The 27,801-nt window shown below is 44.2% G+C and overlaps 1 protein-coding gene and 3 non-coding genes across 4 annotated transcripts; all 4 read right to left on the reverse strand.

Annotated features, from left to right (window-relative positions):
* Window positions 1-4,494: 4,494 nt before the first annotated feature.
* Window positions 4,495-4,626, reverse strand: LOC115170297 (small nucleolar RNA SNORA35). The gene has a single exon (XR_003871040.1). It is a non-coding gene; the product is annotated as a small nucleolar RNA SNORA35 (small nucleolar RNA).
* A 346-nt stretch (window positions 4,627-4,972) lies between these two features.
* LOC115170237 (40S ribosomal protein S8) lies at window positions 4,973-8,781 on the reverse strand. Its single transcript, XM_029726629.1, has 6 exons — window positions 8,706-8,781; window positions 7,668-7,774; window positions 7,217-7,316; window positions 6,705-6,880; window positions 5,937-6,066; window positions 4,973-5,126 (listed from the first exon to the last, which is right to left on the reverse strand). Exons 1-6 carry the CDS (start codon window positions 8,707-8,709, stop codon window positions 5,017-5,019), a joined length of 627 nt encoding a protein of 208 aa, XP_029582489.1. The 5' UTR covers window positions 8,710-8,781; the 3' UTR covers window positions 4,973-5,016.
* LOC115170291 (small nucleolar RNA SNORD38) lies at window positions 6,274-6,343 on the reverse strand. The gene has a single exon (XR_003871034.1). It is a non-coding gene; the product is annotated as a small nucleolar RNA SNORD38 (small nucleolar RNA).
* Window positions 7,089-7,157, reverse strand: LOC115170289 (small nucleolar RNA SNORD38). Its single transcript, XR_003871033.1, has one exon. It is a non-coding gene; the product is annotated as a small nucleolar RNA SNORD38 (small nucleolar RNA).
* Window positions 8,782-27,801: the final 19,020 nt, after the last annotated feature.

The following is a 27,801-nucleotide window of genomic DNA, read 5'->3' on the forward strand; positions in this document are numbered from 1 at the left end:
TACAACAGGTGTAGTAGACCTCACAGTGAAATGCTGAATACAACAGGTGTAGTAGACCTCACAGTGAAATGCTGAATACAACAGGTGTAGACCTCACAGTGAAATGCTGAATACAACAGGTGTAGACCTCACAGTGAAATGCTGAATACAACAGGTGTAGTAGACCTTACAGTGAAATGCTGAATACAACAGGTGTAGTAGACCTTACAGTGAAATGCTGAATACAACAGGTGTAGACCTCACAGTGAAATGCTGAATACAACAGGTGTAGTAGACCTTACAGTGAAATGCTGAATACAACAGGTGTAGTAGACCTCACAGTGAAATGCTGAATACAACAGGTGTAGTAGACCTTACAGTGAAATGCTGAATACAACAGGTGTAGTAGACCTCACAGTGAAATGCTGAATACAACAGGTGTAGTAGACCTTACAGTGAAATGCTGAATACAACAGGTGTAGTAGACCTTACAGTGAAATGCTGAATACAACAGGTGTAGTAGACCTTACAGTGAAATGCTGAATACAACAGGTGTAGTAGACCTTACAGTGAAATGCTGAATACAACAGGTGTAGTAGACCTCACAGTGAAATGCTGAATACAACAGGTGTAGTAGACCTCACAGTGAAATGCTGAATACAACAGGTGTAGTAGACCTTACAGTGAAATGCTGAATACAACAGGTGTAGTAGACCTTACAGTGAAATGCTGAATACAACAGGTGTAGTAGACCTCACAGTGAAATGCTGAATACAACAGGTGTAGTAGACCTCAGTGAAATGCTGAATACAACAAGTGTAGTAGACCTTACAGTGAAATGCTGAATACAACAGGTGTAGTAGACCTCAGTGAAATGCTGAATACAACAAGTGTAGTAGACCTCACAGTGAAATGTTTACTTACAGGCTCTAACCAATAGTGAAAAAAAGGTATTAGGTGAACAATAGGTAAGTAAAGAAATAAAACAACAGTAAAAAGACAGGCTATATACAGTAGAGAGGCTATATACAGTAGAGAGGCTATAAAAGTAGCAAGGCTATATACAGTAGAGAGGCTATAAAAGTAGCGAGGCTACATACAGACACCGGTTAGTCAGGCTGATTGAGGTAGTATGTACATGTAGGTATGGTTAAAGTGACTATGCATATATGATGAACAGAGAGTAGCAGTAGCGTAAAAGAGGGGTTGGCGGGTGGTGGGACACAATGCAGATAGCCCGGTTAGCCAATGTGCGGGAGCACTGGTTGGTCGGCCCAATTGAGGTAGTATGTACATGAATGTATAGTTAAAGTGACTATGCATATACAGTGAGGGAAAAAAGTATTTAATCCCCTGCTGATTTTGTACGTTTGCCCACTGACAAAGAAATGATCAGTCTATCATTTTAATGGTAGGTTTTATTTGAACAGTGAGAGACAGAATAACAACAAAAAAATCCAGAAAAACGCATGTCAAAAATGTTATAAATTGATTTGCATTTTAATGAGGGAAATAAGTATTTGACCCCCTCTCAATCAGAAAGATTTCTGGCTCCCAGGTGTCTTTTATACAGGTAACGAGCTGAGATTAGGAGCACACTCTTAAAGGGAGTGCTCCTAATCTCAGTTTGTTACCTGTATAAAAGACACCTGTCCACAGAAGGAATCAATCAATCAGATTCCAAACTCTCCACCATGGCCAAGACCAAAGAGCTCTCCAAGGATGTCAGGGACAAGATTGTAGACCTACACAAGGCTGGAATGGGCTACAAGACCATCACCAAGCAGCTTGGTGAGAAGGTGACAACAGTTGGTGCAATTATTCGCAAATGGAAGAAACACAAAAGAACTGTCAATCTCCCTCGGCCTGGGGCTCCATGCAAGATCTCACCTCGTGGAGTTGCAATGATCATGAGAACGGTGAGGAATCAGCCCAGAACTACACGGGAGGATCTTGTCAATGATCTCAAGGCAGCTGGGCCCATAGTCACCAAGAAAACAATTGGTAACACACTACGCCGTGAAGGACTGAAATCCTGCAGCGCCCGCAAGGTCCCCCTGCTCAAGAATACATATACATGCCCGTCTGAAGTTTGCCAATGAACATCTGAATGATTCAGAGGACAACTGGGTGAAAGTGTTGTGGTCAGATGAAACCAAAATGGAGCTCTTTGGCATCAACTCAACTCGCCGTGTTTGGAGGAGGAATGCTGCCTATGACCCCAAGAACAACATCCCCACCGTCAAACATGAAGGTGGAAACATTATGCTTTGGGGGTGTTTTTCTGCTAAGGGGAAAGGACAACTTCACCGCATCACGATGGACGGGGCCATGTACCGTCAAATCTTGGGTGAGAACCTCCTTCCCTCAGCCAGGGCATTGAAAATGGGTCGTGGATGGGTATTCCAGCATGACAATGACCCAAAAGACACAGCCAAAGCAACAAAGGAGTGGCTCAAGAAAAAGCACATTAAGGTCCTGGAGTGGCCTAGCCAGTCTCCAGACCTTAATCCCATAGACAATCTGTGGAGGGAGCTGAAGGTTCGAGTTGCCAAGCGTCAGCCTCGAAACCTTAATGACTTGGAGAAGATCTGCAGAGGAGTGGGACAAAATCCCTCCTGAGATGGGTGCAAACCTGGTGGCCAACTACAAGAAACGTCTGACCTGTTATTGCCAACAAGGGTTTTGCCACCAAGTACTAAGTCATGTTTTGCAGAGGGGTCAAATACTCATTTCCCTCATTAAAATGCAAATCAATTTATAACATTTTTTACATGCTTTTTCTGGATTTTTTCGTTGTTATTCTGTCTCTCACTGTTCAAATAAACCTACCTTTAAAATTATACTGATCAATTCTTTGTCAGTGGGCAAATGTACAAAATCAGCAGGGGATCAAATACTTTTTTCCCCTCACTGTATGATAAACAGAGTAGCAGCAGCGTAAAAGAGGGGTTGTGGGGGGGGCACACATTGCAAATAGTCCGGGTCACCATTTGATTACCTGTTCAGGAGTCTTATGGCTTGGGGGTAAAAACTGTTGAGAAGCCTTTTTTGCCCTAGACTTGGCATATTGAGATGTACCAACAAACTAGAATGGTCCAAACACACCAAGACAGTCGTGAAAAGGGCATGTATTCCCCCTCAGGAGACTGAAAATATCACACGACGTATTTATTCATTTAAGTTTTCACGTACTGAATAAAAATCTAAAGTTCAATGTGTTTCCATTTGCATTTTCAACTCCACCGATAGTTTTATAACATTATATGAGTGAGATTATTTTTTTTGTCAAACGGCAGTCGAGCATCGACCACCAGAAAAAGACCCTCGAAATTTATGAGAAAAGGATCACTGTGCTCCTTCCTGTGAAGTTCATTATAACTTATTTAATCTGTTGCCTAATAAACTGCACGGTTTGCCCAGGTCCTAGTGGGAGAGGTCCATAAACACCGTAACATTACATGACCAAGTTTACATCCGATATGGTTACTATAGCAACATTTCCACATAAATGCAGTTCCTCCACCATTTCCAGTGTGATAAATCAACTAGTCTACAAGTAGGGAGCAACTTTTGTTTTACTTGCTCTCACACACACAGGAATCAGTCCCATTGACCTGCCAGTGGTGTAAAGTGTACTGAAGTAAAAATGCTTTAAAGTTCTACTTTAGTAGTTTTTGGGGGTATCCTACGAGCTGGGCGTAATTAGCAATTTAGAAAATGTACTACTTTAACATGGAAATACTCAATGCTGCTGCGGTCACAGACAAGGGTAAGTCCTCCGTTCATCTGTATGGCCCGTTGCTCAATCTGCCCGATCCCACCTGGTAACACAATCAGAATCATGTGATCCTAATTTAACCCACATGTGATCCTAATTTAGCCTTCCCTGTAGCTCAGTTGGTAGAGCATGGTGTTTGCAACGCCAGGGTTGTGGGTTCGATTCCCACGGGGGGCCAGCACAGAAGGAAAAAAAATGTATGAAATGTATGCATTCACTACTGTAAGTCGCTCTGGATAAGAGCGTCTGCTAAAATGACTAAAATGTAAAAAAAAAAAATGTAAGTCCCACCCAGTAGACTATCTCAAATGGGGCTTCCCTGCTGAAACAGATTTTTGGGTACTAGAGTACCATATCTATGGTAAAGACCTCGCCACCCACGGTAAAGACCTCAGAGAAAAGTATTTCAGAGCAGTGTCGGCTGAGTATCTGCATTCTAACTAGACCAGTAAGAGGGAACAAGACAGACATGTTAGGAAAAGGCTGGACAGGTTTCCGTTTCTGAACGACTACATGTGAACGACTTATTCCCCCCCCCCAAAAAAAACATGCAGTAAACTTTCATTTAGACCATAAAAGGTACGATAAAGTTCAAGCAAGAGGCGACTAGAAAACCTCATTACCCAATTTCCAAGTCAGTTTAATAAATCAACTTCAACCCCCCCAAAAAAAGACAAATCGATCAGATCAACACTTCACTTTATTTCAAACAGATTTCAATGAAATAACGTAAATATTGTTCTCTGCCATCGAAAGGGAGGGGCCAGTGTTGTGGCCAGCCCTTCTGCCTGTGGCGGAGATTGATTTGGCATTGGAATGAGACAGGAGAGCCATGGAGATGGTAGACCTGGCACTAGACAATGCGGCGGCGGCAGCAAAAATTTAAAAAACACTCAACGAAACCCGATTGGAAGATTAGACTCGTCAACCCTGATTTAACCACTAAGGAAGACCGTCTACGGTAACCATTTCAGAAACCAGAAACAGCACAGATCTGAATGTGCTTTAGCCAAATCTGCTGAACAAATTCAGAACGCAACTAGACTAAACCACCATGTCCAGGAATCAAAACTGAGTAAGTCGAGAATCAAAACTGAGTAAGTCGAGTTAAATTAAAATTGTTTTAAAATGAAACGTACAATAAAAGTAGTCAACCACCCAAGAAGTTCATAAAGCTAAAAAGAAAAGAAAAAAGACAAGTTGACAGCGATGTGGGATTTGTGTTTTTATTGACGTGGTAGTATGAAACAGCGGATCTATTTGCCCTTCTTGGCCTTGATCTTCCTCAGGTAGAACTCCAGCTCCTTGCCTTCCAACACGTAGCCATCCACCCTGCCGCACTGGCCGGGCTTGGAGGCAATGCAGGCTGGGAGATAGGGAGAGAGAAAGGAAGGTAGTTAATGGAGAAAAGGGGTTTAGGAGATAAAGTTGGGAGAAATGCAATAGGAAGAAGGGACACGGAGAGAAAGGTACAATTATTACCAAGTCAAAGACAAGCGCACCAACTAGCAAGTAACAAAAGTCCCATCAGAAAAAGTTCCAAGGTGCATCACCGAGGATCCAGTAACAGAACTGGGTTTTAAGATTTCTTATCATGAACCTCATAATGCAGTCCCACAGGGTGTGCCAGTCCAGCACCAACACTCAATTGAACTCAATTCAAATTGGGTCAATTAGGTGTTGGTACATACCAGCTTGTCTCCCATTTGGGACACAAACCTTAAGCCTGCACTTCCTATGCACCCCCCAAATCCAATCCCAAGAGACCTGCAGGGAGTGCAGGCTTTTGTTCCAGCCCTACACCGTCACAGCCAATCAGTCAGTTGTGAAAACCATGAATAAATCCCCTCGTGTGTTAATAAGCATGTCACAGATTAGGTCACTTAGTAGCACGAGCTCTGAAGTTAATGGCCTGGAACCAAAGCCTATACTCAGTCCCAGGACCCAGATTGAAGAGCAGTGCTATAATTAAGGCCTGGACCCACAAAGCTGAGTAGGTGTGCTGAAAGAGGATCAGTTGCCTTTTAATAAGATATCTGATTTGGACAGATCCTAAAACCATCCACCCAAGAGTCTCCCGGGGGCCCCCCCCAAGAGTCTCCCGGGCCCCAGAGGCCCTCCAAGAGTCTCCTGGGCCGGCAGTGCTAACCAGTAGAAGCAGAGGTTGTAGACTTACCGAGGAGTTTCCCCTGCATGAACTGTTCCTCCAGGAGAGGGCTGATCTTGCAGTTCTTCTTACGCTCCTCAAACTTCTTCTGAATCTTCTTCGACCTCTTCTTGTTGATCACCTCCTCCTCCTCTGGAGTCTAAACCAGGAAAGACACAGACTGACGTTAGGCAATTAATGGACACAATGCTGCAATATAAACACCTGTGATTGACTAGTGCAGCTGCCCAGTGTAGCCATCCCCATGGTAAGAGCACTAGTAATTTAGCTGTAATATCAGAACATTAAATTCCACAGAACATTTAGTGTCACTAAGTTCTCTTGCATTGTAATAAATCCAAGGTCATTCTCAGAGTCAAAAATATCAATCAATCAGTCACTCAGTAGCAGAACTGGACAAAGTTATCTTCATAGAAGACCAGAGATTCTAATCAATATTATGGACAAACATGAATGTTTCACAGGACTCTGGACAATCAAATCACATTGGACACATATTCAGCAATGTTATTGAGGGTGTAGTGAAAGGCTTGTTTTCCTAGCTCCAACAGTGAGGTAATATCTAACAATTCACAAATCTAAAGTTAAAAGGGCACCGTTTTGGCCACAGCGGCCTCGGCCGTTGTCTGCCTTACGCAAAGGAGAGTATGAGGAAAAAGGGAGCCATTTGGGACACAATCTGTTGACTGGTACATAACAGCATAAAGGCTTGCCAGAGGTAGTTCACTATGTAAGGAAACACATAGGAGCCATTTGGGACCATCTTTTAGTACGCACCAGCTTGGCTCCCTTCTTGCGTCCCAGAGGAGTGGCGAAGTGGGCCTCATACCACTGCCTGTAAGGCAGGCTGTCAACGAGAACGATGCAGTTCTTTACCAAGGTCTTGGTTCTCACCAACTCGTTGTTAGAGGCGTTGTACACGACATCGATGATCCTGGTTTTACGAGTGCAGCCTGAAGAATAAAGGCTGCGTCAATACCGCCTGCATAGCAAAATGATGTGAAACTACTAGAGGTATATGAAAGGTAATAATGAATAGATATGAAACATTGAAGAAAGAGAATGAACACAAAGGTATTAAAACCTGAACAGGCTGTAGTATCGGGGTGAAATCAGAGTTCAATACAGTTTGGTTTTAATAACTAAATCTAGCTTTTTGTCTTTCTCAGAGTCACGAATATCGTCACAAGCATTCAGTAGCAGAACTGGACATGGATATCTTCACAGAAAGACATCACTTTTACCCTCCAACTTATTACCACAAAGAACATGAGTGACGAGAGACTTACACTCAGAGCCCCAGGAGAAGTTACCCACGTCGACCCTCAGAGCACGGTACTTCTTGTTGCCGCCGCGGGTCCTCACCGTGTGAATACGACGGGGTCCAATCTAGGACAAGGGGGAAAGATGGGGGAAACATTTGTTTTTTTTAGTAGAAACCAAATATACGTAATAAAGTGAATTAAATTGCGCTTACATGGAACGGGGCTACACATGTCCCATTGTTTAGTATCGGTGTGTCAGTGTAACTATGACAGTCCGGGTCATTGGTAGGTCCTAAACTTTGAACCAAAACGGTCAAAACAGACCTACCTATGGTCAATGTCTAATCATCCACACTCCTGTTGAACTAGTGCCCATTCCCCACACCACTATCACAGGCATCAACTCTATGTTGAGGTTACTATAGCTCGGTCCACCCTCATAAAATCACTAGCGGTGATTCGGAGTGGTTTTTACCTTGGTGTTGGCGGGAGGACGACCCAGCTCATACTTCCTCTTCTTGTGGTAGGGCTTCCGTTTGCCGCCGGTCTTGCGGCGTTTATGCCAGTTGTCCCTAGAGATACCTGGGTCACAGAAACGAAGAGGCAAGACACTGGTGTGAAAGGAGCAAACTGCAGAATTTACACAACAGTTACTTTTTACGTGCTTTTTGAATGTCAGTTCTCCAAGGTGTTTATCCGCACTGTAATGTCAGAAACCTTATTGTCATCATTTTCACTCAAGCACACAGCTACTCCGAATAGACTGCAATTTATTAGTGGACCTACAGTTTTAAGTCTTCTCAAGTATCTTAGGTGTCCCCCCGGGGTAGGAAACCGCTGCAGTACCACTAGCCAGCCAAGTACACATGGCTAACACGTTTCCCCTACGCTAGCATGGCTGTGAGTAGCCATTAGCAAACGTTAGCATAGCGTCGTGGAGAAAGAGTAGCCAGCTGACATACTACCTAGCTTAGTAGACACTGCAGTCTAGTAGATATAAAAAAAAAAACTTCGTACCAATGCAGATTTAGTCGCGATGCAACGTAATAAATTCAGTGAGCTAAAAACGTGTAAGACATCCGAAGGCCAAGCGCTAGCGAACCACTGCAAAACCACTAGCTAGTTATTAACGAGGACTTTGCCAGCGACATTTCAACCAAACCATGCAACCCAGAAATGTATATTAACGTTAAGGGGATAAACTAGACTTAGAAACAGTAAATATTACAAGCGACTGAGTACAATTCGAGAAATAGTTGCAAATTAAGCTCAATTACATGTCAACTGTAGACTAGCCCATGAGAGCCGCCATCTTGATACATGTCAAGACATTGTTTAACAATAAATCCTTTAAAAAAAAAAAGTATCAAATGGGTCATCCGTATAATTTAACAACATAACGATTTGATATTAAAATACACTTTAACATGACAAACCATTATAGATATAGTCCTGATGTAAAACAACAGATGGACAAGGATTTTCTTAGCGACCAGAAGATGAAAACACGTACCCATTCTAACGCGCCGGGTAGAAAGAGAACACGCAAAGGATCATGGGGGAAGTTTGACGGTGTCAAGATATCGCGAGATTGTTAAAATAAAAAAAAGAGCAATTCTTCTTCGGATATCTTCAACTGCAGTTCAGCAACCTGGAAATTGAACTTCCGTCATGTATTTGTGACCAGACTGTAAACCACCCAGGATATACTTAAATTCACCAAAATTATTACTGCTGTGATTCATCGGACATGTGGCTGAAATGGGATTTTGGAAGCAGGGGAAACGTTTCTCATTATTTTTGACAAACAAAATATCTCCCATAAATTGCTATGTGAATTTTATTGAACCTTTATTTAACTGGGCAAATCAGTTAAGAACAAATTCTTATTTTCAATGACGGCCTAGGAACAGTGGGTTACTTCCAGTTACTGGCCCAACGCTCTAACCACTAGGCTACCTGCCTCTAACCACTAGGCTACCTGCCTCTTACCACTAGGCTACCTGCCTCTAACCACTAGGCTACCTGCCACCCCTCTAACCACTAGGCTACCTGCCTCTAACCACTAGGCCACCTGCCTCTAACCACTAGGCTACCTGCCTCTAACCACTAGGCTACCTGCCTCTCTAACCACTAGGCTACCTGCCTCTAACCACTAGGCTACCTGCCTCTCTAACCACTAGGCTACCTGCCTCTAATCACTAGGCTACCTGCCTCTAACCACTAGGCCACCTGTCTCTAACCACTAGGCCACCTGTCTCTAACCACTAGGCCACCTGCCTCTAACCACTAGGCCACCTGCCTCTAACCACTAGGCCACCTGCCTCTAACCACTAGGCTACCTGCCACCCCTCTAACCACTAGGCTACCTGTCTCTAACCACTAGGCCACCTGCCTCTAACCACTAGGCCACCTGCCTCTAACCACTAGGCCACCTGCCTCTAACCACTAGGCCACCTGCCTCTAACCACTAGGCTACCTGCCACCCCTCTAACCACTAGGCTACCTGCCTCTAACCACTAGGCTACCTGCCTCTAACCACTAGGTCACCTGCCTCTAACCACTAGGCTACCTGCCTCTAACCACTAGGCTACCTGCCTCTAACCACTAGGCCACCTGCCTCTAACCACTAGGCCACCTGCCTCTAACCACTAGGCCACCTGCCTCTAACCACTAGGCTACCTGCCTCTAACCACTAGGCTACCTGCCTCTAACCACTAGGCCACCTGCCTCTAACCACTAGGCTACCTGCCTCTAACCACTAGGCCACCTGCCTCTAACCACTAGGCCACCTGCCTCTAACCACTAGGCTACCTGCCTCTAACCACTAGGCTACCTGCCTCTAACCACTAGGCCACCTGCCTCTAACCACTAGGCCACCTGCCTCTAACCACTAGGCCACCTGCCTCTAACCACTAGGCCACCTGCCTCTAACCACTAGGATACCTGCCTCTAACCACTAGGCTACCTGCCTCTAACCAATAGGTCACCTGCCTCTAACCACTAGGCTACCTGCCTCTAACCACTAGGCTACCTGCCTCTAACCACTAGGCTACCTGCCTCTAACCACTAGGCTACCTACCACCCCTCTAACCACTAGGCTACCTGCCACCCCTCTAACCACTAGGCTACCTGCCTCTAACCACTAGGCTACCTGCCTCTAACCACTAGGTCACCTGCCTCTAACCACTAGGCTACCTGCCTCTAACCACTAGGCTACCTGCCTCTAACCACTAGGCTACCTGCCTCTAACCACTAGGCCACCTGCCTCTAACCACTAGGCCACCTGCCTCTAACCACTAGGCCACCTGCCTCTAACCACTAGGCTACCTGCCTCTAACCACTAGGCTACCTGCCTCTAACCACTAGGCCACCTGCCTCTAACCACTAGGCTACCTGCCTCTAACCACTAGACTACCTGCCTCTAACCACTAGGCCACCTGCCTCTAACCACTAGGCTACCTGCCTCTAACCACTAGGCCACCTGACTCTAACCACTAGGCCACCTGCCTCTAACCACTAGGCTACCTACCACCCCTCTAACCACTAGGCTACCTGCCACCCCTCTAACCACTAGGCTACCTGCCTCTCTAACCACTAGGCTACCTACCACCCCTCTAACCACTAGGCTACCTGCCTCTAACCACTAGGCTACCTGCCTCTCTAACCACTAGGCTACCTACCACCCCTCTAACCACTAGGCTACCTGCCACCCCTCTAACCACTAGGCTACCTGCCTCTCTAACCACTAGGCTACCTGCCTCTCTAACCACTAGGCTACCTGCCTCTAACCACTAGGCTACCTGCCTCTCTAACCACTAGGCTACCTGCCTCTCTAACCACTAGGCTACCTGCCTCTCTAACCACTAGGATACCTGCCTCTCTAACCACTAGGCTACCTGTCTCTCTAACCACTAGGCTACCTGCCTCTAACCACTAGGCTACCTGCTCTAACCACTAGGCTACCTGCCTCTAACCACTAGGCTACCTGCCTCTCTAACCACTAGGCTACCTGCCTCTCTAACCACTAGGCCACCTGCCTCTAACCACTAGGCTACCTGCCTCTAACCACTAGGCTACCTGCCATGGTACTACATGACTCATTCGTTGTCAAGGCAGCCAAATTCTCATTATTTTTCTAATTGGCCTTTTGACCAATCACATCAGATAATTTTACATCAGATTTTTTTTTTACCCAGAGCTGACCGGTTAAAAGACCACATTCAGTGTTAAAAATATCAGAATCTGTCTGTCTAAACACAGTCACTGTGTGAAAAGGTTTGGCTATTAGACTATTCTTACTATTCTAAGAAATACTTACATTTTTATAACACTAATCTGCCCTCTTCAGATTCAAGAAAACATAACATCTCAAACACAGTTTCTTTTTTTTGTTGTTCATTCATTTGAATATTCCCCTTATTATGAAGAGACGTACCAGAAGTAATGTATATTACATTTAATCACATGAGTTTATTATGTACAGTACAGCTGTAATAGGTTATCAACTGTATAGATATGGTAAACATGATCATAGGTTTGGCAGCAGCTACAGTTAGGGATGCCGATGCTGCATTCAGAACATTAGCCAATCGGCGTTCTCAACGTGTTCAAAGCACGTGAATGCACACAAACTCCTTGCTCCCAAGTTCACAAGTAGTATTTTCTGAGATGGCTGGAGGTTGGCAAGGAGACGTGGTCACTCCTCCCAGGGACTCATGTCTGTGTCAAATGGCTACACAGTTGTAGGCAGCGTAGCGCAGATTGTCCTCACACAACTTTGCACTGCAGGGGACAGGATACAGACAGACAGTTAGGGAAATAGATAAACCTTAAATTATTAAATAACATTGGTATTATTTTATGGTTATGTGCTGCTCTTGTGTGATTCATTCTAGAGCTAGAGGACTCCTGATATCTCCAGGAGTGATTCTAGAGCTAGAGGACTCCTGATATCTCCAGGAGTGATTCTAGAGCTGGAGGACTCCTGATATCTCCAGGAGTGATTCTAGAGCTGGAGGACTCCAGATATCTCCAGGAGTGATTCTAGAGCTGGAGGACTCCAGATATCTCCAGGAGTGATTCTAGAGCTGGAGGACTCCAGATATCTCCAGGAGTGATTCTAGAGCTGGAGGACTCCAGATATCTCCAGGAGTGATAAGTATCATTGTGTCATCTTTATCTGTTGTGGTCTAGTACTGTCTTTTTGCTAGCTAGGTCCATCTACTGTAAGTGCTGCCTGTTTTCCCTCGTGGCCTATTTGTGAACTGATGACTGCTCATCATTTGCAGATAGTTGTTGACACCAACCAGGATCAAGGGGCAGGGAAATTTGTGGCTTGTTTTGGAGGGTGGAGTGGTTTCTACTCTCCTTAGTACTTCAGTCACCACTGGTTTCTCAGCGCCGCTGTAAGCGGCGGTCGTGGCGGTGGCGGTTTTGTCACAAAACTAAGGACGGTCGCAGAAACAAAAACGGTTCTGCGGAGTTGTTCTGCGTAGGAAAGAGGATGGCTTCACGCCACTCTCTCAGTTGAGTATCTTACCTAGTTATTTTCTGATTTTCAATATTTTTGTAGCTTTGGCAACTGTGTGTGTGTGTGTGTGTGTGTGTCCTATACCTGTTCGCACCTTTCCCTGTAGGCTTTACTGACACTCCCTACCCCTTGGCTGCAACCCTTTTAATTTAGTGTACCCTGCATGCACAACTCATGTGGAATTCCTGGTCTCTGGCAGTGTTTGGAACTGCTGATCTGCATTCAAGAAAGTAGGGTTCATCTCAGCCTATGCTGCCCTTCAGGCCCCTAACTTTGTTTTGGTCCTGACGGAGACATGGATCACCCCAGAGAACGCTGCTTTTTCATCCGACTACGTTTTCTCTCATAGTCCAAGAGCATCTGATCGTTGCGGTGGTGGCACAGGTCTGTTAATTTCTCCTGTGGAGATTCTCTTTTCTCTCTCTCACCTGTCTATCTTATTTGAAGTCCATGCTGTCACTGTCAGTTGTCCATTCAAGCTTAACATTGTCATCTATCACCCACCAGGTGCCCTTAGAGAGTACCTCAATGAGCTGGACACTTTGATAAGCTCATTTCCTGACGATGGCTCACTGCTCTTCGTACTTGGCGATTTTAACCTCCTGCCATCGGCCTTCGATTAATTTCTCACTGTAACCCCCCCTCCAGGTCTCTGTTCTCCTACTAATCTCACTGTAACCCCCCTCCAGGTCTCTGTTCTCCTACTAATCTCACTGTAACCCCCCTCCAGGTCTCTGTTCTCCTACTAATCTCACTGTAACCCCCCTCCAGGTCTCTGTTCTCCTACTAATCTCACTGTAACCCCCCTCCAGGTCTCTGTTCTCCTACTAATCTCACTGCAACCCCCCTCCAGGTCTCTGTTCTCCTACTAATCTCACTGTAACCCCCCTCCAGGTCTCTGTTCTCCTACTAATCTCACTGTAACCCCCCTCCAGGTCTCTGTTCACTACTTTGTTTCCTGTCTCCTTTTCCTCCAACCCTAACCACTCAGCCCCTACCCAGATGGTCTCTCTCTCTAACCACTCAGCCCCTACCCAGATGGTCTCTCTCTCTAACCACTCAGCCCCTACCCAGATGGTCTCTCTCTCTCTAACCACTCAGCCCCTACCTAGATGGTCTCTCTCTCTAACCACTACTCTCTCCTCTTCTATCCTATCATCTGTCCCTTCTGCTAATTCCTTCTCCCTCTTGATTCTGCCTCTTTGACCCTGCGTTCCTCCCTTTCCGCATCCTCTGATTTGCACTGTCCCCTTTGCTCCCGGCCAGCTCGGCCCTCCCCTCCTGCTCTGTGGCTGAGTAAATCATTGCAAGCTTACAGAACACGGCTACGGGAAGCTGAGCCTTCTCTTCCTCTCTATTCGCTGCTAAAGCCTCTTTCTATCATTCTAAATGTCAAGCCTCTAACTCTAAGAAAATGTTTCAACCCCCTCCCCTAGACGACTTTGTCAACCACTCTGAAAAGAAGTATGACGACATCCGCTCCTCATTCACTCAACCTATTGAGTCCACTGGTCTCACTCACACAGAACTACCCTACGCCTTGACCTCTTTCTCTCCTCTCTCTCTCCTGATGAAATGCTGCGACTAGTGAGGTCCGGCCACCCGACAACCTGCCTTCTCGACCACCATCCCCTCTTCCCTTCCCCATATCATCTCTGTAGACCTTCTCACTTCCCTCATCAACTCATCCTTACCACTGGCTGCGTCCCCTCTGCCTTCAACATGTCCTGAGACGCTCCCCTCCTCAAGAAACCAAAACTCGACTCATCTGATGTTAAAAACTATAGACGCTTTCTTTCTTTTCTTTCCAAAACACTTGAGCGTGTTGACTCTGACCAACTCTCTTGTTATCGCTCAATGACGACAGAAGATTCCTCCCAAACCGTTCATCAGCACTCTAGCCTCTCGATCAGCTCCTGGAAAAGAATAGGACATGGAGGTGGAGAGAACACAGTGTGGAAATACATTTCTTGAGGCAAAACGGCTCATCACATCTGAGCAGGTCCTGATGCGTTACGACCCTGAACTGCCAGTGAAGTTGTGATGTGTCCCTTTATGGCTTAGGGGCTGTCCTTTCACACACACTGAAAGATGAGTCAGAGAGGCCAGGACATTGAATAATGCAGAGAAGTACTTACTCACAAATTTACAAAAGAAGCACCGGCGATAGTGCGAGGCGTCAATAAATTCCACGCATACCTAAATGGCAAGCGTTTCACACCGGTTACGAATCACCAGCCGTTCTTTTCCATTTTCAGTTCAAAGAAAGGCATACTGGCAATGAAAGCGGGCCAGGTTATAGCGATACACCTAGTTCCTTGCTGGTCATATGCGTGACATTGAGTTTAAGCCAGATGAATTATCCAGACTGCCCTGTTCAAGAGAAAGACAAAGGAGTGTGGATGCAGTGGACATTTTCCATACCTCTCAGCTAGAGGCACTACCTACCACAAACACAGTTATCAAATGGGAGACGAGGAAAGATGTGACCTTGTCAAAAGTATACACCTACACCATGTCAGGATGGCCAGCTACAGGCAGAAAGGAGCTGAGAAACAAAATGACAATGTACCAAGGATGTTTGATGTGGGGAATGAGAGTCATGATACCCCAGAAATGACAACATTAGGTTTTGCAGCAACTACATGAAGGGCATGTTGGAATTGTCAAAATGAAGCTGCTGGCGAGGGGTTACTTCTGGTGGACCAGTCTGGACCAGCGAGGAGCCACTTCTGGTGGTTCAGTCTGGCCCAGCGAGGAGCCACTTCTGGTGGTTCAGTCTGGCCCAGCGAGGAGCCACTTCTGGTGGTTCGGGCTGGCCCAGCGAGGAGCCACTTCTGGTAGTTTGGTCTGGACCAGCGAGGAGCCACTTCTGGTGGTTCGGTCTGGACCAGCGAGGAGCTACTTCTGGTGGTTCGGTCTGGCCCAGCGAGGAGACACTTCTGGTGGACCAGTCTGGACCAGCGAGGAACTACTTCTGGTGGCCCAGACTGGACCAGCGAGGAGTCACTTCTGGTGGCCCGGTCTGGATCAGCGATCACTGACTCCTCCACCTCAGCTCAGACTATAGAGTGTCTCGTGTAGATGGTGATGCTATAGCAGAAGCTATAATGGAACAAGCACACAATGAGGATGTGCAGGAGCCTCCAGACAATACAAGACGCTACTTAGGAACGATGACACCGTCCACCAGACAGACTGGACTTATAAAACACAATCAAAAAACTAAAGACAGTTCAAGTTCAAATCAAAAGATCCAAAATAACTACAACAGGTTCTGGGAAATGTTTGACGTTGTAGTTTGATAAAAGTAACTCTGATTGTATAAGAGAAGGAATGTTATGTTCTGTTAATTACTGATGTCCCCTTTAAGAACGGAGCGCCCTTGGTCACGTGCAGTTACCCTGTTATTATTGGACTAACTAGCTTCAGTAAACGTGAAGCTCCAGTTCACTTCCTTGTATTCAGAGTCTTTCTTATTATATCAATTCGTAATAAGACACTACATCATGAATAAAGGCAAGTCACCTTGATGGGGAAACTATTCTTCCTGAGGTCTATTTAAACATTTTGGAAACAGTTACGTCCGCTATTTCTGGAAATTATTATTACAGCCGTTCACAAAGGTTCATTTGGGAGAGATTTGAACACAGCACTAATTTATCTTTTATTTGTAAAGGTAAGGATGCCACCCAGTGTTCCCCCATATCTTAGATAAAAACAGATGTTAAATTGTTTTCCAATCTGTTGTCGTTCCGTCTTGAGACTTACGCAAATCCACACGGACCAAAGCGGGGTTTGTTTAAAAATAACCCATGTGGACTATCCCATATCTCAGACGGTTCATCAGAAACTATAGCTCCTTGGCCTGTATTACCTCTCCATGCAGAAAAAGCTTTTGATAGACTAGAAGGGTCACATCTCTGGTCTGTATTATGGCACATATGAGACTTGGCTCCAATTTCATTAATATGATTAAAATTATATATATATATATATATATATATACACACACATACATACATACATACATACATACATACTGTATACATACATACATACATACTGTATACATACATACATACATACATACATACATACATACATACATACATACATACATACATACATACAGCGCATTCGGAAAGTATTCAGACCCCTTGACTTTTTCCACATTTTGTTGCAGCCTTATTCTAAAATGGATGAAATAAATCAATTTCCTCAGCAGTCTACACACAATACCCCATAATGACAAAGCGAAAGCAGGTTTTATGACAGTTTTAGAAATGAATTAAAAACAAAAACAGAAATACCTGTTAACCTATTCAGACCCCTTTGCTTTGAGACTTGAAATTGAGCTCAGGTGCATCCTGTTTCCATTTATCATCCTTGAGAAATTTCTACAACTTGATTGGAGTCCACCTGTGGTAAATTCAATTGATTGGACACGATTTAGAAAGGCACACACGTATATAAGGTCCCACAGTTTACAGTGCATGTCAGAGCAAAAAACAAGCCATGAGGAATTGTCTGTAGAGCTCCGAGACAGGATTGTGTTGAGGCACAGATCTGGGGAAGGGTACCAAAACCTTATAGCAGCATTGAAGGTCCCCAAAAACACAGTGGCATCCATCATTCATAAATGGAAGAAGTTTGGAACCACCAAGACTCTTCTTAGAGCTGACCACCCGGCCAAACTGAGCAATCGAGGGAGGAGGGCCTTGGTCAGAAAGGTGACCAAGAACCTGATGGTCACTCTGACAGAGCTCTTCAGTTCCTCTGTGGAGATAGGAGAACATTCCAGAAGGACAACCATCTCTGCAGCACTCCACCAATCAGGCCTTTATGGTAGAGTGGCCAGATGGAAGCAACTCCTCAGTAAAAGGCAAATGACAGCCCACTTGGAGTTTACCAAAAGGCACCTAAAGACTCTGACCATGAGAAACAAGATTCTCTGGTCTGATGAAACTAAGATTGAACTCTTTGGCCTGAATGTCAAGCGTCACATCTGGAGGAAACCTGGCACCATCCCTACGGTGAAGGATGGTGGTGGCAGCATCATGCTGTGGGGATGTTTTCAGCGGCAGGGACTGGGAGACTAGTCAGGATTGAGGGAAAGATGAACGGAGCAAAGTACAGAGAGATCCTTGATGAAAACCTGCTCCAGAGCGCTCAGGACCTCAGACTGGGACGAAGGTTCACCATCCAACAGGACAACGACCCTAAGCACACAGCCAAGACAACGCAGGAGTGGCTTCGGGACAAGTCTCTGAATGTCCTTGAGTGGCCCAGCCAGAGCCTGGACTTGAACCCGATCGAACATCTCTGGAGAGACCTGAAAATAGCTGTGCAGCAACGCTCCCCATCCAACCTGACAGAGCTTGAGAGGATCTGCAGAGAAGAATGGGAGAAACTCCGCAAATCCAGACGTGCCAAGCTTGTAGCGTCATACCCAAGAAGACTCAATGCTGTTATCGCTGCCAAAGGTACTTCAACAAAGTACTGAGTAAAGGGTCTGAATACTTATGTAGTTATGGGCTCACAAGCATCTTCACTCGTTGATGACCGCACACCGGACCACAACGAGGGGATGGACAACGATGAGGGGACATAACCACAACAAGGGGACTGACAACGATGAGGGGACGGACCACACGTCCCTAGGAGGTCCTCCCGTTACTAGAGTGAGGTCAGAGGTCACCCTGGGGCTCCATGGTGTGCAGAGATTACTCAGATGTTGGTCGTGCCACCAAGGCAGCAGCAACTCTTCCAGGGGTTTATTATGGATCCCCATTCGTTCCTGCCAAGGCAGCAGCTACTCTTCCTGGGGTTTATTATGGATCCCACAATCTTTTTATCAATTTCTCTCAGCCAATCATCATTAATTTGTGTAAGTGCTTGTTGAATGTCCTTCCCTATAACCGTGCTGAAAGCCTGTTGTCAATTTGTTTACTGTGAAATGGCATTGTATCTGGTCAAACACCATTTTTTCCTAAAGTTTACTAATGGTCGGTAACAGGCTGATTGGTGGGCTATCTGAGCCAGTAAAGGGGGCTTTACTATTCTTGTGTAGCGGAATTACTTTAGCTTCCCTCCAGGCCTGAGGGCACACGCTATCTAGTAGGCTTAGATTGAAGATATGGCAAATAGGAGTGGAAATATCATCTGCTATTATCCTCAATAATTGTCCATCCAAGTTGTCAGACCTCGGTGGCTTGTCATTGTTGATAGACAACAATCACTGTTTCACCTCTTCCACCCTCACTTTACGGAATTTAAATTACAATGCTTGTAACATAACATGCCAGTGTTTGTTGCTGGCATGTTATGCCTAAGTTTTCTAATCTTGCCAATTAAAAAAAAATAATTAAAGTTGTTGGTAATATCAGTTGGTTTTGTGATGGAGCTGAGTTTGCCTTTTTCCCCAGAATTTCATTGAAGGTGCTCCAAAGCTTTACACTATCATTCTTTATGTCATTTATCTTTGTTTCATAGTGTAGTTTCTTCTTTTTATTCGGTTTAGTCACATGATTTCTCAATTTGCAATAAGTTTGCCAATCGGTTGTGCAGCCAGACTTATTTGCCATTCCTTTAGCCTAATCCCTCTCAACCATACCATTTTTCAATACCTCATCAATCTACGGGGATTTAACAGTTTTTAGTCATTTTCTTAATAGGTCGATGCTTATTAGTAACTGGAATAAGCAATTTCATATATGTGTCAAGTGCAGCATCTGGTTGCTCCTCATTACGGTGAGCGGACCAAGTCATTTGGTGTCCCTCTAAAGCGGTAAAGGTGGAATAAACGAGTCAGGAGTAGGTTTTCTTGATTGAACCCAGTTCTCTATTGAGGGATTTCTGACAATACAAACACTCCAACACAGTCAATGAGAATCTCCAAAGGAACAACATACATCTTCTTCTTTAGATGACACATGAACACATTACGATTATCTTCAAACTATAACAACAATCACAGATTTGTCACCGTCTTAACGGCTCTTCTTGGATAGCTCCTCTCTCTTCGTCGCCACTCTAGTTTATCTTCCTCCCCCTTCCTGCTGGTTCCATCCTCTCTCTTATAGGGGAACGAGAATATCTCATTAGTACCGTCAGCTGGTTCCATCCTCTCTCTTGTAGGGGAAAGAGAATATCTCATTAGTACCGTCAGCTGGTTCCATCCTCTCTCTTGTAGGGGAACATAATATCTCATTAGTACCGTCAGCTGGTTCCATCCTCTCTCTTGTAGGGGAAAGAGAATATCTCATTAGTACCGTCAGCTGGTTCCATCCTCTCTCTTGTAGGGGAACAGAATATCTCATTAGTACCGTCAGCTGGTTCCATCCTCTCTCTTGTAGGGGAAAGAGAATATCTCATTAGTACCGTCAGCTGGTTCCATCCTCTCTCTTATAGGGGAACAGAATATCTCATTAGTACCGTCAGCTGGTTCCATCCTCTCTCTTATAGGGGAAAGAGAATATCTCATTAGTACCGTCAGCTGGTTCCATCCTCTCTCTTATAGGGGAACGAGAATTTCTCATTAGTACCGTCAGCTGTGCTTAACTGCCTCTGGTTACCTGGTCTCAGAAGCCTTGTTGGGCTACTATCCCAGCCTGCCCTCTGGTGGTCCTTCCACATTACACGCCACGGACCAACAAATATTATTTACATCACCAACATAGGAATCACTACAAAACGTATTGTATGACCTCTTATACACTATATTAGGCCCAGCCTTTGGTTTTCCTAGATATGGCTTCTATACTGTGATCACTACATCTGATGGATCTGGATACAGCTTTCAAGCTAATTTCTGCAGCACTAGTAAAGATGTGATCAATACATGTTGATGATTTAATTCCTGTGCTGTTTGTAACTACCCTGGTAGGTTGACTGAACCTGAACCAGGTTACAGTGACTGGTTACAGTTTGAAGCTTTTCCCTGAGTGAGCAGCTTGATGAGAGCCAGTCAATATTTAAATCACCCAGAAAATATACTTCTCTGTTGATATCGCATACATTATCAAGCATTTCACACATATTATCGAGATACTGACTGTTAACACTTGGTGGTCTATAGCAGCTTCCCACCAGAATGGGCTTTAGGTGAGGCAGATGAACCTGTAGCCATATTACTTCAACACTATTTAACATTTACAGAAAATGTTATAACCTTGTATTTCTACCACAGTATCATCAAAGGTATTATCTAAGTTAGTTTCAGAGATGAATGTCATCTGTTACTAGTAAACTATTGATTTCATGAACCTTGTTTCTTAAGCTTCATATGTTAAAGTGGACTATTTTGGGATGCTTGATTGTTTTCATTTCTTTACTGTTATCCGAACATCCAGGACTTATGCCAGTAAATGGAACTTTGTTAGCGCGGTAATGGAACGTTGTTAGCACGGTAAATGGAACGTTGTTAGCACGGTAATGGAATGTTGTTAGCACGGTAATGGAACGTTGTTAGCACGGTAATGGAATGTTGTTAGCACGGTAATGGAACGGTGTTAGCACAGTAAATGGAACGGTGTTAGCGCGGTAATGGATCGTTGTTAGCGCGGTAATAGAACGTTGTTAGCGCGGTAATAGAACGTTGTTAGCGCGGTAATGGAACGTTGTTAGCGCGGTAATGGAACGTTGTTAGCACGGTAATGGATGGAACGTTGTTAGCGCGGTAATGGAACGTTGTTAGCGCGGTAATGGAACGTTGTTAGCGCGGTAATGGAACGTTGTTAGCACGGTAATGGATGGAACGTTGTTAGCACGGTAATGGATGGAACGTTGTTAGCACGATAATGGATGGAACGTTGTTAGCACGGTAATGGATGGAACGTTGTTAGCACGGTAAATGGAACGTTGTTAGCACGAAATGGAACGTTGTTAGCACGAAATGGAACGTTGTTAGCACGAAATGGAACGTTGTTAGCACGGTAAATGGAACGTTGTTAGCACGGTTAATGGAACGTTGTTAGCGCGGTTAATGGAACGTTGTTAGCGCGGTAATGGAACGTTGTTAGCGCGGTAATGGAACGTTGTTAGCGCGGTAATGGAACGTTGTTAGCGCGGTAATGGAACGTTGTTAGCGCGGTAATGGAACGTTGTTAGCACGGTAATGGAACGTTGTTAGCGCGGTAAATGGAACGTTGTTAGCGCGGTAAATGGAACGTTGTTAGCACGTAATGGAACGTTGTTAGCACGTAATGGAACGTTGTTAGCATGGTAATGGAACGTTGTTAGCACGGTAATGGAACGTTGTTAGCACGGTAATGGAACGTTGTTAGCACGGTAATGGAACGTTGTTAGCACGGTAATGGAACGTTGTTAGCACGGTAATGGAACGTTGTTAGCACGGTAATGGAATGTTGTTAGCACAGTAAATGGAACGTTGTTAGCACGGTAATGGAACGTTGTTAGCACAGTAAATGGAACGTTGTTAGCACGTAATGGAACGTTGTTAGCACGTAATGGAACGTTGTTAGCACGGTAATGGAACGTTGTTAGCACGGTAATGGAACGTTGTTAGCACGGTAAATGGAACGTGTTTAGCACGGTAATGGAACGTTGTTAGCACGGTAAATGGAACGTTGTTAGCACGGTAATGGAACGTTGTTAGCACGGTAATGGAATGTTGTTAGCACAATTGTCCGTCACAGAGAATGTTGACCCTGTGTTCTGCCAGGTAGAGAGTATTCTCTCGTTCTTGCAGTTTCTATTTGACAAGTAATGTTTACAGGCCAATAATAAGGTGTGCGCCTCAGCGATTTCTGCTTGTCATGAGTGTCTGTCTTATCATTCTTGAAATGTTTCCTATTGGAGATGTGGCGGCTCAGACCGGTGTCTCAAGCCACAATTCCGCAGTGGGATTTGGCATTGGTGCTGGAAATGCTTTGTAAGCCAAACTGTAGTCTGGTCAAGACCCACGTGAGGACGACGAGGATGTAGATGAGATTCCATGAAGACGGTTTTTGCAGAAATTATTCCGTTGTGCAAACCTACAGTTTCATCAGCTATCCGGTTGGCTGGTCCCAGGCAATCCCGCAGGTGAAGAAGCCGGATGTGGAGGTCCTGAGCTGACGTGGTTACACGTGGGTCTGCGGTTGTGAGGCCGGTTGGACGTACTGCCAAATTCTCTAAAACAACATTGGAGGCGGTTTATGGTACAGAAATTAACATTCAATTCTCTGGCAACAGCTCTGGTGGATATTCCTGCAGTCAGTATGTCAATTGCTCGCTCCCTACAAACTTGAGACATCTGTGGCATTGTGTTGTGTGACAAAACTGCACATTTTAGAGTGGCCTTTTAGTGCCCCCAGCACAAGGTGCATCTGTGTAATGATCATGCTGTTTAATCAGCTTCTTGATGTGCCACACCTGTCAGATGGTTGGATTATCTTGGCAAAATGTAAATGTAAGCTACTTAATCTCTGAAAGTAATTATTTATTATGAGAGGGCCATAAACAATAGCTAGAAAAGATGCATACTCAAAAACAACAAAAAGTTAAAAATCTCCCCTTTCTGCCAAAAAAAATGGATTTGTATGTTTAGTGTTGGAGCTATAAATAATTTAAAAAAAATCGATTTCTGAATGTGCTATAGTGATGAAACCACTCTCTCCTGCTGCGCTACGACGTAACGATCGCAGGCATGTGCTTTGTCAGTGACTGTGACGTAGGGTTCAGCTAGGAGTTGATGGACAGGCGGAAGAGCGAATGAAATGGTAGGAGGGACATCCCAGCTTCAAGCGGTTTCAGATTTCACATCCTACGTTACACATTTGCTCAGAACATAAACCCTGTGTAACTTTGAACACCTTTTTTTTCCTTCATAAAGAGTCTAACCTGAGGTCTGTCGCTCAAATAGTTTGTGAGCTATTGAAGTTTGAAGGTCCGAATGTCTGGTGAATATCGAAGTCCTACCTTAGACCATCCAAGTGACACCATAGAAAACCACTAGAGGGCACTGTGCTCCGTCATATCGATGGTACCAGGCTTCAGTAAAAGTCATGCATCATTATCACGGCTGTTATTCAGCAGAATGCGACTTCTACAATAACAATCCTGTGAGCAGGTCTACGTGACTTCTACAGTAACAATCCTGTGTTAATAGCATAATGAGGGGCTATATTACAACAGGTAACTTTGACAAACCTGCAGTTTACCTGGCCCCCCAGGTGTTCATCAGTAAATATAACATACTACATCCTAGTATTCTCCGACACAGATACAATAGAGGCATGACAACCCCCAACTGAGAGGTTTTGACTTACCCAGCACAAAGGACATTGGAATAAAGATGACTTACCCAGCACATTGGAATAAAGTTGACTTCACCGAAGTCGGTCCCTCTCCTTGTTCGTTCGGCGGTCGACGTCACCGGCCTTCTATCCACCGCCGATCCACTTTTCATTTTCCATTTGTTTTGTCTTTGTCTTACACACCTGGCTTCACTCAACCAATTACCTGTTCATTATTTAACCCTCTGTTCCCCAGGTTGTGTTTGTGAGTGATTGTTTATTGTAATTCGGTCCGTCTTTGTGGGCTCGTGATGTCACTTTGTAAATTTGTCTTTTTGAGTAAAAGTACGTTGATTACTCATATCTGCTGTCCTGCGCCTGACTCTCTACACCACTACACACAGGACCCTTACAGACCTGGTGTTGTTCTACTCATATCTGCTGTCCTGCGCCTGACTCTCTACACCACTACACACAGGACCATTACACCACTACACACAGGACCATTACACCACTACACACAGGACCATTACACCACTACACACAGGACCCTTACACCACTACACACAGGACCATTACACCACTACACACAGGACCCTTACACCACTACACACAGGACCATTACACCACTACACACAGGACCCTTACACCACTACACACAGGACCATTACACCACTACACACAGGACCATTACACCACTACACACAGGACCCTTACACCACTACACACAGGACCCTTACACCACTACACACAGGACCCTTACACCACTACACACAGGACCCTTACACCACTACACACAGGACCATTACACCACTACACACAGGACCATTACACCACTACACACAGGACCATTACACCACTACACACAGGACCATTACACCACTACACACAGGACCCTTACACACAGCACAATAGACATTGGAATAACGTTGACTTACCCAGCACAAAGGACATTGTTAGCTTGTAGTAAAGCAAAACACCTGTAAAATTGTTTTGAACTTTATTTTGTTGAATGTGTAATGTAAGGTGTTTATTTTATATACAGCAGTACTGTGTGTAAAATCTACTGTATGTCACCCTCAATGACATTTAAGTACATCCTAACCTATCCTATCCCATCCTATCCCATCCTATCTATCTGTCCCATTGTTACGAACCGGCTCAGAGTTCGCAACAAAAGGGAGACAACGTGGAGACAAGGAGTATCAAAAATATATATTTATTCGATACCATAACTAGCACAACCAAAAACAAGGTGTCTGCATGGAGAGAGTCTCCCCAATGACTGTGGAAGAGTTGTCTTTATCCTGGGACACACCCGAGCCCAGGTGTTTCCCATCTAGCTGACGACCCTTCCAACTCCGCCCACTGGCATCCTAATAAGGAACAAGAGCAAAGAGAGAAAATACAGCAGACCGAGCGGGAGGGTCGTCACACCCATCCTATCCGAAACTATCTATCTGTCTCATCCTATCCTATCTATCCCATCCCATCTAACCTATCTATCTATCTATCTATCTATCTATCCATCCATCCATCCATCCATCCATCCATCCATCCATCCATCCATCCATCTATCCATCTATCCATCTATCCGTCCGTCTGTCTGTCTATCTATCTATCTATCTATCTATCTATCTATCTATCTATCTATCTATCTATCTATCTATCTATTCCATCTTATTCTATCCTATCTGTCCTATCTTATCCTATATATCCTATCTATCCTATCCAAAATGTACAATTCTTTACATTTTAAATTCAAATGTTTGATTTTTCAGAGTAATATAATGATGTTACAGCTAAGTTGAAAATCATTATAAAGGCATGTCCCCTCATACCTGTAAAGACTGCTAAAGAATCCAGTCCTTTTGTCCTTAGAAAGATAATGACTTCCCTCTCCTCTCATTTTAACCTTCCATGATGGCCTGTCAGAATCCATCATCGTCATTTTCAGATTTACAGGTCGGGTACTCTCTGAGAATGTTAATCAATGAATGCAACAAAAATTGAGGAAGTACACCAACACTGTGAAATTAAAAAGGCGTTTTTTTTTTTACAGTGATTGATTGATAGCATAGTGATAACTCCCCACAATATCACCCTGTTCAGAGCAGAACAAAATATAGTTTATGGAGGTACCACAAAACTGGAACAAAATGTTTTACACTGCCTATTTGAATGCTTGATTGACTTATATGGAGGACCAAACCTGCCATAATTAGAAATAAATTAATAAATCCATCAAAGCACACATAAATAGATACATTAATCCCACTTTCATTCATCTAAATTATGATAATGAAAGAGTGTCAATCAAATGTACGTGGGTGGTATCAAACACACCGTTGGTTGATCAATGTCACGGCGCGTTGCTCCATTGCCTTTGCCTGCAACGCTTAATTCAATGGAAACCTCACTGTACTGAACAACCAGTTGAAAAAACTGTGTGATTATGGTGGCCCAGAGGGCGACTGTCTATGTTGTGCTGCACAAATTTTGCGACAATGGTCACACCCATATTGATCAGGCCACACCCACCAAAAGGGGATGCAAACATACCTAAAAGGATGAAGAACGATGCGCACCATTTTCGTAAAACGTGTCGTTGAGTTCAAACCGTCACGCAACATTGGAAACGTTGAACCTAACTCAGCAGCACTACCAAGTCTAAGGCTACGTGTCACATCCTGACCATAGTAAGTGGTTATTTTCTATGGTAGAGTAGGTCAGGGCATGACAGGGGGTGTTTGTCTATGTTTTGTATTTCTATGTTCAGTTTCTAGTTTTGTATTTCTATGTTGGTTTTGTTTGGTATGATCTCCAATTAGAGGCAGCTGGTCGTCGTTGTCTCTAATTGGAGGTCATATCTAAGCTGATGTTGGTCCCACCTGTTTTTGTGGGTGATTCATTTGTGAGTAGTGTTTGTTTCTCCTCTGCGTCACGGTTTGTTGTTTTTGTAGATTTCAGTTAAATTGATGTATTGCATAGTTTCACGGATTAAATAAATATGTGGAACTAAACACACGCTGCACTTTGGTCCGATCCTTTTGACAGCCGTGAAACTAAGGCTCACCTGATGGCAGCCATACTACTTGCCAGAAGAACTGGGCTACTGTCTACCTAGTTTGATTGTTTGTCATTTTGGACCATCAGAGCCAAGAAAATGCAATCGAGCAACGCTCTGTGACATTGACCAACCAATGTTGTGTTTACCACCCGGAGACGTTTGATTGACACCCCATCATTATCATATTGGAGGAAGAAATACATAAATAAATGTATAAATAATATAAATGAATGAAAGTGTGAATAATTAGATTATAGTTAGATAAATCATTTTATACAGATATATAGAGAAAAATGTATTTCTTTTTGTCAGCATTTTTGTATTTCCTTGTTCATTTATTTATTTATGAGTGAATTAATTTATTTATATATGTTTGCATATATTTGTTAATTTATTTATTTATAATTATTGCAGGTTTGGTCCTTCATAGACTGACAGCTGTGTAGAGCCCAACTACACAATATATACAAAAGTATGTGGACACCCATTCAAATTAGTGGATTCGGCTATTTCAATCACACCCGTTGCTGACAGGTGTATAAAATCGAGCACACAACCATGCAATCTCCATAGACAAACACTGGCAATAGAATGGCCCGTACTGAAGAGCTCAGTAACATTCAACATTGCACCGTCATAGGATGCCACCTTTCCAGCAAGTCAGTTCATCAAATTTATGTCCTGCTAGAGCTTCCCAGTCAACTGTAAGTGCTGTTAATGTGAAGTGGAAACGTCTAGGAGCAACAACGGCTCAGCTAAGTGGTAG

Source organism: Salmo trutta, chromosome 31, assembly GCF_901001165.1.
Source record: "Salmo trutta chromosome 31, fSalTru1.1, whole genome shotgun sequence".
In the NCBI taxonomy this organism is placed as follows: domain Eukaryota; kingdom Metazoa; phylum Chordata; class Actinopteri; order Salmoniformes; family Salmonidae; genus Salmo; species Salmo trutta.